General features: G+C 37.9%; 2 protein-coding genes across 2 annotated transcripts; both read left to right on the forward strand.

Moving 5' to 3' along the window:
- The first annotated feature begins 2,493 nt into the window (after positions 1–2,493).
- Positions 2,494–6,973, forward strand: pin1 (peptidylprolyl cis/trans isomerase, NIMA-interacting 1). The gene is made up of 5 exons (XM_061055164.1): positions 2,494–2,652; positions 3,625–3,707; positions 5,176–5,284; positions 5,374–5,484; positions 6,085–6,973. Exons 1-5 carry the CDS (start codon positions 2,595–2,597, stop codon positions 6,192–6,194), a joined length of 471 nt encoding a protein of 156 aa, XP_060911147.1. The 5' UTR covers positions 2,494–2,594; the 3' UTR covers positions 6,195–6,973.
- Positions 6,974–7,254: 281 nt separating this feature from the next.
- Positions 7,255–13,704, forward strand: LOC132988045 (perforin-1-like). The gene is made up of 10 exons (XM_061055151.1): positions 7,255–7,403; positions 7,821–8,108; positions 8,214–8,293; positions 8,553–8,598; positions 8,837–8,979; positions 9,081–9,219; positions 9,314–9,394; positions 10,503–10,990; positions 12,809–12,902; positions 13,369–13,704. The coding sequence occupies exons 2-10, from the start codon at positions 7,842–7,844 to the stop codon at positions 13,579–13,581; spliced, it is 1,551 nt and encodes a 516-aa protein (XP_060911134.1). The 5' UTR covers positions 7,255–7,403; positions 7,821–7,841; the 3' UTR covers positions 13,582–13,704.
- The last annotated feature ends 1,705 nt before the right edge of the window (positions 13,705–15,409 follow it).

Consider the following 15,409-nt stretch of genomic DNA (forward strand, 5'->3'; position numbering starts at 1 on the left):
AAGATGTGTTATGGAAATAAGAGACTAAATTAACATACAGCAATGACCAACACACTGCTTTTTGTAGGTAAATATCAGCTTTAATTCAAGATATCAAAACAACATTTTTAACACAACATTCATTTCACATAATACATTTTGAACATTAAAATTAAAAGTTAAACTGAGGATAATGTTACATCTGTGTGTGTTCTGCTCTAAAGGTACGGCTCCTCTTTTTTGGATGGGTTGTCCAATCACGGTTGTTTCCTGCGACAGATTCCATTGATTCAATCTCTGTGTTTAACAAAGATGAGCATCTCCTGCGTGGCATTTTTTTTGTGTGGTGCTGCCCTACTGGTAGTACAGCTCCAGGTTCATCCCATCATGGATTTCATCTGAAGAGGCCATGGTTAAGAAAAACTGTTCAGAAAAACTGAGTGTTTTCATCCGTTATTATCACTACAAACAGTCAAAATATCAAGTGACCAACTTTGATTTTGTGTTTTTCAAATCTCGTTTTGTATTTTATAACATGTAACTTGTAGTATACTACTAGATCTACTTTTTCCAAATCAGGGGTGGGATACAGACATGCTCAACTTTTTGAGAATGAAAAGAAAAATGTCCTTTCCTGAGCTTAATTTATTCGCAAAATGTAAAGTAAATGGAAAATGAATACCCTCTCTACAACCAATAAGTATTCATGATGACAGATTAAAGGATACAGTCCCCCAGAGTTACATGATCCTTGAATATGGTATACCTGTGGAAACAGATGAGGAACATTTGAGTTGCTAAAAGAAGACAAGCCACAGTAACAGTTGTCATGGTCAAACAGGGAAGTATTAAAAAAAACATCTTACCATTTCTTTAATACGATCTTATCGCTCTTCGTTCCCGTCTGGGCAGAAATTAGCTTTTTCAGATCTCCAATGGTATCATCTGCACTGATATATTGCGGTTAAGGAAGAAAAAGCATAATGGGATTGGAGAAAAAAAACATCTGGCGTTGACGGTCTTGTGGTTACATCTGTCCACAAAGACAGAGTCCAGTTCTTCTGGTTTGTTTCAGCAAACTCAGGAGACATGACATTAACTAAAACTGATGCTATTTATTTTTATCTGAAGAACCATGGCTCTTCAAATACACATGGGCCGTTTTATTATTTAACAGTCTTAAAATGCAGTGTAGACCTACCTCTATCTTTAAATAAAATAGAATAGAATAAAATAGAATTACTTTATTGATCCCAAACTGGGAAATTGTGGTGTTACAGCAGCAGGTTGTCCAACACACAATATGAGTAAAAAAAACACAATGTTAGCAATCTAAACACAATATAATATTAAATACAAAGTAAATAAGTACTAAAAGATATCAAAAATAAGAATGAGAATATATACAACCAGGCTTTAACTTAGCATTACTAGTCTTAAATAGGAAGATTAAATGTAAATGTGCAAAAAAATGTGAAAAGACAGGAATGGTTAACTCACACTTTTCCCTGAAGTTTAACTGATTGGTGGTACAAATTAAACAGTAGATTCATCGTTCAGTTTTGACAACAGTCTACATCAGGGGTGGGCAACTGGCGGCCCCCATCAACCCTCAACGTGGCCCCTCAGGTCAATTTTTACACATCAATTAATTGGAAACATGAAGAAAAACATGACAAAATCTGTCATGAAATCACGAAAACCAGAAATATGTCCATAATAATATTAAATCACTGGTATATGTTGAGTTAAATTTGAGACATTATTGACTGTAATAGTTTTTGTATTCTATAATTTGGCCCTCTGGCGGTGAGAATTAAATGAATGTGGCCCTTGCTGTACTAGAGTATACTTATGTTGTTCTCTCTGAGTTATTGTTTTTTCTGTTATCATTGCCACAGTTTCAGTGAAGGATACTTGCACTTCACCCGGACTTTCTTGCCCAGGCGATCGTTACAAACCACCTCGATCATCTTCAGTCCTGTTAGAGGAAGAAACAATGAAGCAAAGTGAGCACAGTATCTGGTAAGTGTTGGGTCCATTTGAGAAGTTCCTGCTTTAGTTTAGAAACACTTGTATTTATTAATGACCTGTGTGGATTACTCAAAGCCCGGCAAATCACAAACGGAGCATTTTAAAATGTGTTTTAAAGAAAGCATGTGGTACGTCATCCGGAAGCTAAAGCACACAACCAACATTGTTCAAACCAATGTGCGTAACGCTATTAAACAAACACAAAACCCTTCTATTAATCTAGGAAATGTGAAATAACAATAATACTGTGTAAATATACAATTCCTACCTATAATATTCAATCAGAAAAGCGTATATTTCCCCGTTCACTGATAGCTTCTACAATCCTACTCTTCGTGGTGCTTACCGTAAAGTGTATTTTTGTGTTTCAGTCTCTCGGCCAATCAAAAGGGAGATCGATGATTGACAGACCAAACTAGCCTATGGCAGAATAGAAGAGCCAGTCTGAGGCGGCCCTTACCCTGAAAACAACTCCTATCGTAAACAATAAGCGAACCGTCGTAATTGCTTTAGCTGCAGCCAAGGCTGTCACACGGTAGATTGAAATCAAGTCTGAAAACGCATATTGCAGAAAAAAAATTATGGCCGACGACGAGAAGCTACCTTCTGGGTGGGAGAAAAGAATGAGTCGTAGTTCAGGTAATGAACCAAAAGCTATAACTGGCTGAATATACCAGCTGAAGTGAAGTTTGTGTGGATTTAGCTTACGAGCTAGCTGCCTTTGCATCGTGGGTTAATCTAAGTGGAAACCCCACGGATCAAACTTTTAGTTCAGTGTGGATGAGCTGAAACTAGTGCTGCAGGTTAAAAAGTGTCGTAAATGTTAAAGATGATGTGTGGCTGTCATTAGTGTGTCCCCATGCTCGTGCTGGAGCTGGCTCATTCAACCTGGCTGCTGCAGGGCCCTGCATGACGTCATTCTGCTCCAGTGCATCACCTGCAGAGAGGGCGAGCCTCAGCAGGGTTTTTACAACATCTTCAGACATAAACCTTGTGTGTCAATTGGTTACATTTCTCAGCTGCACAGTCACATTGTCCTTTCAGCCTTCGACTTTGATGTTTAACACTTCAAATCAGCTCTCATTACATGTTTTGTTTTTCATGTTGACACTAGATACTGTGTGATGTGAAATGGGTTTGCTTCCACTAGGGAATCCAGCCACCACCTCCGCTTAGTGTTTCAATCTAATTTGATTGATTACTTGGTCTCTTCGGTGTTCAACTCAGTTTCCATCGACTCTGCAGACAAAAAGCAGCTTCAGACGGTGTTGCTCATGTTGCTCCTCTTTGTCTGCTGGACGTGTCAATAATTAAGTAATATAAAATAAACAACTATTTGATATTGCTAACAGCTGGAGAGGCACAAACCCCAAATTCTCTCTCCTTGCCTTGAACACAAGCACTTTCACCCTCCACATTACATTCTCTTCATCTTATTGTGCAGTCATTGGAGTATTTTAGTTGTTAGGTATTATAAGACTGGGGTTGCTCTCTCATTACAGATAAAGTTAGCTTTTTTCATTTTGTCAATGAATGCATCTTTAATCTCTCTCTCTCTCTCTCTCTCTCTCTCCCTCTCTCTCTATTCCTCTTGCTTTATTTGCCCTGCAGGTCAAGTGTACTACTTTAACCACATCACCAACGCCAGCCAGTGGGAACGGCCAACGGCAGACGGCCGAGGAGAGCCAGACAAGGTTATTATGTGAATTATTTAATGTATTAATTGTGATGATCATTTTATGAAGCAAATTAATGAACGAGTGTTACAAAGTGTTTAACATGGCATACATATAAGACTGAAATAGTTAAGTGATGAGATGATAAAAGTTACTGAGGGAGGTCTTATGGAGCTTTGGGTGGCTTTGGCTTATAAGATTTAGGGTGCAGTCACACTAGGCGATCTGTACTGTGCTTCACCCCCTTCCTTCCAGTTTCTTTGATTGAAGCATCTGAGGCTTTAATCTAGCAACACTGACACCTGGTGGTTTGCAGTATAGAAATGTTTAAAGGCTAAAAACCCATGGAATCTATATTTTGTTTATTTTAATCTTTTTTTTTTTTGTTCTGCAGTGTGCACACTTTTACAAATAAATGACATATGGTTTTGGTTTGTTTAATAATTATTTTGTCCTTAACAGCCTTCTCATGAAATATGTATTTATAATATTTAGAACAATGTAGATATATTTATAATGGTGTATGCATTCCTTCATGGTTGACATTTTTTCTGAGTTCATGTGATGTGACAAGAGAACGATGATAATCTCTTTTAATACCGAAACTGAAATACAAAATAATAATCTGAAATGTATTGATTTCAAATATGTGTAACAACTTTGACATAAGCTGTACAGATCATGAGCCCAGGTAAATTCTAGCTTAGTTAAGATTTCAGATGAAATTTAATTTAGTCATTTTCCTCTGTTGTCTTATCAGCATCATAAAATATAGCCTAAATTAAAAGAACCTGACTAAGACATTTTCATTGAATGGTTTCCAGAGCAAAAAGTCCATCTAGTACTGGACTGAAAAAAGGCTTCTCTTGATTCAAAAGAAAAGCGTTTAGGATTTTTCTGCGACTCCTCAACATTTGTTGACATAAGTCATGGGTGTTAGAATAAATAAGATTGATATAAATATTTGTTAGTGAAGGCATGAACCTGAGAGCAGTTTCTGTTTTATTCCCATAATTAGCTTGAGTTATTATGTGACCTTTTCTGCTTCACATTTCATGAGTCAGTCCCTCTCTCTAACTTTACTGCTTTTGGGTTTCCAGGCCAAGCAAAAGTAAATGTTAACTTTTCTTGTGTTTCCATGAGAAACCCTCAAATAAGCCTTTTTTTATTTATAGCAGACATTTTTTCATGTAATGGCTCAATAGCTAGCATATATTTAATTTAATACAGCCAGTTCAAGTTCTAAGGAAGTCGTAACAGTTTTATTAATGTGCAAGAATGCACAATATCAGGACTGTACAAGGTAAATGTCATTCAGCCATTTTTCTCCTTTTTGTTGACAGTTTTGTTTTTCTTACTTTCACATTTCCAAAAGATTGCAACACAATGGAGACTGATTGACTCCTGCAGCCCGTCATGATGAAATGTGTTTATGAAGCCTCATAAAAAGAGTCTTATCAGCTTTTTGTTTTTTTTACTTGCTCAGGTACGCTGCTCTCACCTCCTGGTGAAGCACAAAGACTCACGACGTCCATCTTCTTGGCGGGAACAAAACATCACACGGACTAAAGACGAGGCGCTGGAACTCATTCAAAGTATGTGAAGCATCAAGGAGGGGGGGCTGCAGGGTTAATTGATTTGATCAACAGATTTAATGTATTCTTTATTTCCCATTTCTTTACAGAGTATATAGAAGAGATCAAGTCTGGAGAGGAGAAGTTTGAGTCCTTGGCTTCTCAGTTCAGCGACTGCAGCTCGGCTAAGAACGGTGGAGATCTGGGATTGTTTGGAAGAGGTACAAACACGCAACACAATAATCTCCCACACAACATCAGTCAATCACACCATTCAATGAATCTTTCTGGTGGCGTTTTCATTGTAGCAGCCTGTACATAAAACACAGCAGCATACAAATAATACATCAGTTATACAAAAACCTACAATGTAGAATAGGATTTAATTTTATACTGATAGTTGACATGATTTAAAAAAAGCAGTTTTCACATATGCACTCATGAAAATTTCTGGAGAATGTTAGGAGCATTGCCCTTAAAATCCTCCTCATCTGGTTGTTCACACATGCACCTCACAGCAGGAGACCATACCTGTCAGAAGGGGGGGGGGCGGGGGTCTCCTGAGGTAAGACAGGATGTAGAAATAACGGCGCAGAAGTGGAGGATGAAGCAACAGAGTCTGCTATACGACGCTATAATGAGAATATTTATATGTGTAGTTCGACAGAATCACAATATCAACCAACGAACAGAAAACAACATCTCATCATGTTTGTCTCATGTTTAAAGTGTACAAACAGGTCATTATTATTTGTAAAATGTTTTTATGTAAGTTATCATTTGAATACTCTCTTTAACAGTTTGCGTTTTATATGTTACAGGTCAAATGCAGAAGCCTTTTGAAGACGCCTCCTTCGCTCTCAAAGTAGGAGACATGAGCGGTCCTGTTTTCACTGACTCTGGAGTCCACATCATTCAACGCACTGGTTGAAACAAAAAAGCCACACACTTTATTTCCCTGTTATCACACACACACATACACAAAGTAAAACCAAACCAGACCTGTGATTAAACCTAATGACACATGCCACCAAATAAATAAAGCATATGGGCTGAATTGCATTATTTTAAGCGGGACACATATTGTCCAGATCAGATATTTTCAATACTCTTAACAACAAGGAGTGTTGCTGAGTCTCCATGTCAGACCTGAAGCTTTTATTAACAGTGGTTATGTCAGTAAACATAAACATGAGTGCCTGTGACTCTGTTGAAGTGAGTGTCCAGCTGTTAACATGATGATTGAAGATTCAGAATGCGCCTGTAAAAGCTCGTATGTTTTTGTATGTGCATGTCTTTAAAAGGACCATTTACTGTATGTTTTTTCCTGTAACATTTTCCATTTCTACAGTATCTCTGTAAAAGCAGCCCTTCTATCTGAATGCTCCAGATTCATTACATGTTAAACACACTTTGTACCCATGGAAGTCCCCCACAATCAAAGAACACCGTTATTCTCAATATTTGATTCAATTTGTTTGTCCGACTCCCGATGTTCAATAACCCCGGTTAATATTCCCCATAAGCGGCCTGAAAAAGAAGTGCATGTTTCCCTCCCCTCTAACTATATGCAAAGTTGAAAACAGTTGAAAACTTACAGATATTAGCAATCAGCTCAGCAGCTTTTAAAAGCATCAAAGTTCAGAAATGAAATGTTGCACTGTTGTGTCATTGGAGTTATTCTTCCTCAATTAAAAGACTCTTTTTTTTCTAAGTCTCTTGTTTTTCTTCTTTCTTTTTGTCTAAGAAAACACTCAACATGACCACAGATCTTTTTTAGGGACCAGCTTGATGTTCAAAATACGGTTATATTACATTTCATATTGTATGTTGTTTTAAAGTGGGCTATATGCTTTCATTTCAAGTTAGGGAAATAAAATGAAGCCGCTTGTATAAGAAAGAAATATGCTCTTGTAGTACACAATATGTCAATTTTTCATTTCATGCAAATAACCTTTGGTCACTGTGGGGTATAAATGTCTGAACGAATGATCACTGCTGGCTGTCTGTGCTTTCACTTATCACTCACGTCTCAAGTCGGGTTTACTGATTGTCCTTGCCGCTCAGAACATTAAGACACTACAAAAGGAAGCTTCACTGTCGTAGAAAGGCCAGACTGCGTAGAGGCGTGAGGAAAAAGGTAAAAGATCAGCTTGAGCTTATAATGTGCGCTTGCATCCATTAATACGAGCATGTTGTGTCCTGCATGATGATCAGAATTAAACTGCTTACAGACTTTATAGATGGAAATATTAATTATATCGTTTTTTAGTAAAATTGCATACATAACAACGTTTTGATAAGATCTGAGAAGCTACAGGAACATTCTTAATGTTCAAATTACTCTTTGAAATAATAATCTAACAGGGAGTCAGATTTGCAGACTGCCCTGGATTAATGTTTCTTCTGGTATGATTGGTCACAGTGAAAGATTTTGTCATGTAGCTGTTGTATTTTGGGATAGAAATGCTACTTTTTCATTTAAACAATGTTGCTGAACACTTAAAAACTCTCTCTCTCTCTCTCTCTGTCTCCTGTCTCTCTCATTCTCTTAAAGTATTCCAGTTTCCCTTCTGTCATGTTCTCCTTTCCAAGCCCGACTTTACTCCTCCTGAGTCTCTTCCTGTCTCTGTCGTCCTCCCCTGTTCGCTCCTGTCGTATCGGGAGCTACAGACAATGTGTCAAAGCTCCCTTTGTACCAGGTCACAACCTGGTCGGAGAAGGCTTTGACGTGGTCACCCTCCAGCGTACAGGAGCCTACATGATTGATGTGAAGAACTACCTGACCCCTAAAGGCACCTGTACTCTCTGCACCAACTCTTTGCAAGGCAACAAGCTGCAGAAAGTAACCAATTAAAACAAATAGGCTAAGCAATAATTGTGCAGCATATTTATAAGGCGTGTATTTTGTGTGTGCATGTAAACAGTGAGTTCTCACCTCTATTATCAGCTTCCAGTCTCTGCAGTGGACTGGCGGGCATTCAGCCAATGTACAGCTGACCTTCAAAACAGTCAACACACCTCTGTCAGGTATTTTATTATACAGCATGTTAAAGATAAAAGCAAGAGAGCGTTTATCCTCTGATCTTTGTTCAAACTTCAAAGAAACATACTTGCCACTTTGACATCCAACGCAATATCTAAAGGGATTGAATTGACTTGCATGCAATCCTGTTGGGTACTAATATTAAAATGGCTATTTTTTATTTATTTTTATAATAATCTTGTTTAACTGTGATTTGAGAATGCAAAATTTCTAAAGGTGTTTTAATGGTTATTGTGTCTACAGCTCCCTGGTTAACGATTACATCTCTCAGGACGGTAGTAGCTGGAAGGTAGGAAATATTTCACAGCTGTTGTCATAACAAAAAGATCCTGCATATTATCACACTTTATAGAGTTAAAATCCTATGTGATGATCACTCCAACTATTTTCCACTATATTTTTGAAACTGTTAATTGTGCTTCTGCCTGTCTTGGCCAGGACACTCTTGAAAAAGAGATTTCTAATCTCAATGAATTTCTTTTCTCTTGAACCTCATGGGGTTTTATTTGTTCCATTTATTTAACCAGTTTGGCCTAAATTTGGATAAGTTTGTGTCTGCCAGTCTGGATGTGGGAGGAACTCGCTCTTCTGTGTATAACTTTGCTTCAAAAAGGTCAAGAGAGGACCATTATTCCTTCAGCACCCACAGGAGCTCCTGCATCCATTATCGGTACATTGTGGAGGCCCCTGCACCATGCAGAAGATTTATCTCAGTCATTTGACTTGATAGTTCAGCTAACGTAATTAACTATTTTGTCTCTTTATTTGTAGTTACCGTGTGTCAAACAGGCGGCGACTCAGCTACCAGTTCAGAGAGGATTTGGCCAGACTGCCAAGATTTTACAACTCCTCCACAAAGGCTCAGTACAGTGAACTCATAAATACCTACGGCACACACTACATCCGCCAGGTTGTAACACAGACACACAAACACTCCATATTAATGTCCTTATTTGACCAAATAATCCCATTTTTTGTCTGAACATCATTGTTCTTCATTTCAGGTTTTCCTTGGGGGACAACTCAGGCGAGTTACAGCTGCACACATCTGTTTGTCCTCCCTGAACGGGTTCTCCACACAAAAGGTCAACAAACAGTAACACTTAATGCCTGAATGCTCCCCATAAAAAACTGTTATTTGTAAGTCGCCAACCTTATAGTACTACTCAGTTAATACATTAACCCAGTAAACATTTTACTACTTTTCTGTATACTGTACCCATTTTGAGTAAAATTGTCCAAAAAAAGCAGTGTATGCTTTAGGATGTTACTGTGTTTGAAGAGTTGCTTCAACCGGGAGAAAGCTCATTGAGATTAAAAATCTCATTTAGAGTGTCCTGACCAAGACAGGCAGCAGAATAGTTGACAACGTTTCTGACAAACAATGAGCAGCCATACATTAAAACATTAATTTAAGATACATTAAAAGACAAAATACAATGAACAGTGAATATTTGTCAAAGTCTAGTTGTGATGTTATGCTTGCTATGCCCCAATCTTTATTATGGCCAATGGCCAGCATACTGTTTTGTTGCTTAACGGTTACTTAAAAGACTCAAAATCCACATCCTCATTGGCATAATGCCCATGCTACTCTATTTGAAATCTCATCAAGGCCCCTCTTTATCTCCGGGCTTCAGGAAGTCGTGTCTTTTCTTTGACAGGAATAGAAGATGGGGAAGCTGAGAGGTAAAAGGTAGAGGTTCTTTATACTTATAATCCTTGCAGCTCTTTAAATGTTATAAGGGAGGAAGTGGGGCAAATTTGAAAATATTAGGGAGGTTATTTACCATAAATGAAATTATTTCTGTAATATGTTTGCGAATACGTCTGAATTGTATTATCACTACCAAACTATCACTACCAAACTTATCTGCCTGCTGTCACTGGCTGGGGGAAACTCATCTACTCCCAGCCCAGGAACGTCCCAAGTCAACCAAATCATCATACAGGCAGAGGACAGGGTCTCTGCAGACACAGTAACCACGACATGTGTATGAAGGCCCGTAAGTGACAACTGAGCGGCATAACTTTTGTATAAGTCAGTATTTTATTTTGTTGGAAAAAGCTACTGACTCTCACTATCTTTATTAAAAGGAAGTATAGCTCCATGATTAACTGCTCTGTTGACAAATTCGCCCCTGCAGCACTGTGTGCACCACCTTAATATTATTCTCTTTTCTTGTCATCCAGGTCCACTCCTGCTTATCACTAGGTGTCTCTTTAGGTCTGGGCAAGTTGAAACTATCTAGTGAATATGACTCTTGCTCTGGGGTCTTACAGAACAAGGACATCACAACCTCTTTCAGCTCGGGTCTCCACCAACACTACACAGAAGTGGTAGGAGGGACTGGTTGGGTGGGGGAGTTTTTGATCACTCAAAATGACTCCCTTGGCTACACAAAGTGGCTGAACACCCTGAAGGACCAGCCTGATATTGTTAAATATTACCTGAGGCCAATGTATATGCTTGTGCCAAATGCGGCACTGAAGGCAGGGTTGAAGGTGGCCATTGAGCAGTACTTGGAAGACAATGCAGTGAAAAAATCTCCCAAAGAATCAGACTGTGGAGCCCTGGTCTCAAACTGCTGTCCAAAGTTATGGGTGGGAACGCTGGAGGTGACCGTCATCAGAGCCTGGGGCCTTAGAGCAGACCTTTGGGGAGCGGACAAGACTGAGGGGTGAGTAGAGTGACGCCAAGGAATGAGATTCGGGGGATGTGGGTGGGCCATTACAAATAGTGATATTAAAGCAACATGATGGATGGAGGAATTCAGTTTGGCACCCACCGAAGGTCTCTGAGTGCAACTGCACTGTTCAAACAGTCCTGTTTTGCCTCGCCCTCACAGTCAATTAGCATTTTATTTACAAGCAGAGGGTGGTGAAAAGAGGTTTTTCATCTATCAAGAAATGCCTATGGAGTAAGTAGTGAATTATAATAAAATTATTTTGGTCTTGTAGCATTATTTCATAGGGGATACGGATGGCCTCACTGGCACTGGCCACACTAACTGGCTATTCAAGCAGTCTGGACTCTATCTTTTTTGCTGGGTGAAATGCTATTGTTAATGTATTGATATGTTTGCACTTAGTAACAGGTATAGTGTGCTTGCACAAACCTGGCCTGTCAGCCTGTTCAGTGTTTATTAAACATATATTCATTTTAAAGGAGACATAATTGTTAATTTTACTGTATCTTCTATTTTTTTTTTTTTTTTATTGCTATTGCTGTTTATTGTTTACAATATTGTTATTGATAATTGTTGTTGTTGGCTTTTCCTGGGGAGTTTGCCAGACACTAGTTACGAAACTAGTTAGTCAGCTTTTTAAGTCTTAAAAATAAACAGCTGCTGTCAGCCTCCATCACAAATAGAATCTCACTCTGTGGGAAACACACGTCTATACTAGTTAAATTAACCAGCTAATGAACTTGCCATGGCTTCTGCTTGTTTAGCTTTTATAGCTAACCCTTGCACCTCTCTAGGTCCACCCTCTCCTCCAAATTTGTATGGCAACTAACTTTTGAAAACCAACATGGTGCACCCGAATGCAAAAATGCCAAACTTGAGGTTTGGTTGAGAGGCTTGGATGAATGTAGTCACATGAGTTATCTTTATTTGTACAGTCTGTGGCTAAGGCACCTCAGTGAGAAGAGGTCATTTTGGTTTACAGTGAGAGAGAGAGAGAGAGAGAGAGAGAGAGAAAGAGAGAGAGATATAGAGAGATTATGTGTTTGATTGTGCAGGTTTGCATGCTTGTGTTGGAGGCACTGACATTTATCTTTGTCATGGTAGTCACACAAGTTTCATAAGTAGTAAGAGTATTGCATGTGTGGGGGACAATTTGGGCTGGACTAAACAAATTATTAATGTTTAAAATGTAAAACAAGCATGTACAAAGAGTATGTACTGTATATCATTGACTGTATACAAAGATGGAAGATGCATTGCCACCTCCTTTTTTTTTTTTTCAAAAGTAAAGCCAAAGTACACCCCATGACAGGCTCTGACATTGCGCTGCTAACATTTTTGGAGCCAGAGTTGTTGCAGCAGGAGTCGGCTAGTCGGAGCTGCAGTGTTGACCCACCCTGCCCGCTTATCGAAACACATCAAACTTAATGAAAGAACGGCATAGATCCTTAATGCCAGCACAGTCAGCAAAACAGATTCTTGTGTTGGTTTGAAGCAGACAGTCAGAGTTATGGAAAGTTCAATGACGCTTGTGTTAGTCATTGTTCCGGTTTTTCTTGCTGTTCCCCTTTATTCTGCTAATCTGGTGCACACAGCGCCATATGAGCGGCATTTGCAGAACTGTCAATCATGGACTTATGCCCCTTTTTTTTACACCAAATAACTAATAAAAAACAAAGAAATGTGAATGTCCATGTGATAGATACACACACACCCATGTATACACAAATACACAAGAAGTGAGACCTGAGAGTGGTGTATCATCAAACAAATGGATGAATTTTCTTCTTTGTTTTTCTCTTTTCACAGCTATGTTAAGGTGTGGTATGGTTCACACTATCGCCAGACTCATGTGGTAAAATCAAACGATCCCTGGTGGAATGCCTATTATAATTTCGGCAAGGTCAGTAAAAATGTATATTAAACATCAGCTTAAATGAACTTTAATACAGTTATAAGGGAATAAAGAGAGCCAATGTCTAATGCCTTCCTACCTCTGTGTCTGCTATGGACAGAGGCATTGAGTTTTGTCCATACTAGCTCAATATTGAGTACAAAATCTCAGGAAACCTCAAAGGAATAGCTTCAAATTTGAAACAACCATCCACTTTTGACTCAAGTTAAAAAAAAAATTGTATCCAAACTAGGTGGTCAGGTTTCAGAGGTCAAGGTCACTGAGCTCTCTCTTGAATGAAACTTTGTGGGTAATGCTCAAGAATGTTTATGATCATTAGGACTCATTTCCACCTAAAGTCTAATAAGGTAAAATGATGATACTTTTACACTGTGACATCATAGTATTGCCATTATTCCCATCCCATTTTGTCCCATTTATGTTATTTAAATTATTTATATATTCTTTTTTTCAGATGGACACAAACTCAAATTTCTATTTCGAGATCTGGGACGTGGATTGGCCGAATCATGAATTGCTTGGAAAATGTTGGAGAAACCTGAGCCAAGGGACACACATATTCAACTGTCCAATACATGAGGGCACCTTTCAGATTCAGTTCACTCTGACCTGTGACACTCATCTGACTGGAGACAGGTGTGAACACTACAAACCATCTACAGAGTGAGAAATATATCACTATATATACGGAAACTGCTTGTTTTTCTTTAAAACCATATTGAATCACGTAACCAATGTAATAAATGTCTTTAGATAGCTCGGCAATAAAATGATTTCAATGCAATTTTAATTCAAACAAAATTCAGTATTATCTGACATTTTCAACAAACTCATCTCTCATTTAAAAATTCATTTAACAATTTAAAACTATACATTTAGACGGCAGAATATTTCTAGTCATAGCACATCATTGAGTTATGAAAGAAACAAGTTGAGACAAAGTTAGTGTGATTTCAGCTAGCAGCCTTTGAAATCTGTGAGTGTTGGAGAAACATTGATTTATATCAATAAGAACCCTCTGCAGGTGATATAAATACCTGCAAAACCCCCTGATAAAGATTTGTGAAAGATACGAAGGCGGATTAGGGCCACGTTAAAGAAAACTATTTTTAAAATCAAATTTACGAGATTAATCTTGTAAATTTGATTTGTATACAAGTTTAAAGTTGTAAATTTGATTTGTATACAAGTTTAAAGTCGTAAATTTGATTTGTTTACAAGTTTAAAGTCGTAAATTTGATTTGTATACAAGTTTAAAGTTGTAAATTTGATTTGTTTACAAGTTTAAAGTTGTAAATTTACGAGAATAAAGTTGTACATTTTCGAGCTCTGCAGACAACTTCCTCCAAGTCAGTGTGGTTCTTTCTTTAGTTTCTTGCAGTATCTTTTCAGGATCTTGATATTTTATGACAATATGATGATGATGATGTGCCAAAAGCATTAAGACTTTAGACTTAGACTTAATCTTCTATCTTCCATTTATGACTGATTTAACCTGTGGTATATATCTGTAACTATAGGACTTTTCTTTGTTTGGGCATATTTGAAAAAACATAAAACCTGAGGGCTGTAAATTATTTACTAGGCTATAACATAATCACGATCACATATTGAAGGGAGTGCAAAGCAGCAAACAGTTCATGAATCTTGACACCTGTTTGCTTTATTCTCCTTTTTTTAAAGCTTAAAACTAAAGTAAAAATTTATTTTATGCACCTTTAAGTCAGATAGTTAAAATGTTCCCATCCTTTCTGCAAAAGAATAATTGATTGAACCACCAAAAAACATGAAATGTTTGAGCGTCCAACTTGAGCGTCCATTTATTTTAAGGTATAACAGTATACCTGTCACAACAAACTGCGATACATTTCAGTGTGTACTGCACAGATCGCACAAGTCCAACTTATAAAGCTTATTTGTATTTTACTGCATACACGTGAGCTCTGCACATGAACTGCATTCTTATTTCAAAAATCTAAATATCCACTCAGCTGCAGCACATTAACCAGCATGTAAACAAGTGTGTAAAAAAAAAAATAGACACTTTCAAAATTCTCAAGATTACAGGGTAGAATAAAAAATCTGAGATTTACAAATCTGAGATTTACAAATCTGAGATTTACAAATCTTTCGACGACGGAGGATTAGGGCCACGCCATCTATAGTTTCCTATAGTTACAGATATATACCACAGGTTAAATCAGTCATAAATGGAAGATGGCCCCATTTAAAGATGAGGTAAATAATTAAGCTGTTCTTGTATGTGCACCTTGCTCACTGAGTGCTACATACACACCTTTTTTTAACCTGATGTATACACTTTATATACCTAAGATAAAGATGAAGGTTTTTAGGCCAAGATTTCAACTTCAAACACAGTTGATGATGTAACAGGATCTGGTGTTTACATACACAGCGGCACCATAGTTGGATGATCATTGTGTTTTGGAAAAATAAGAAGGTCGCACTCTCCTTTACCAGCTACTTGTAAGCAC

Source organism: Labrus mixtus, chromosome 2, assembly GCF_963584025.1.
Source record: "Labrus mixtus chromosome 2, fLabMix1.1, whole genome shotgun sequence".
In the NCBI taxonomy this organism is placed as follows: Eukaryota; Metazoa; Chordata; class Actinopteri; order Labriformes; family Labridae; genus Labrus; species Labrus mixtus.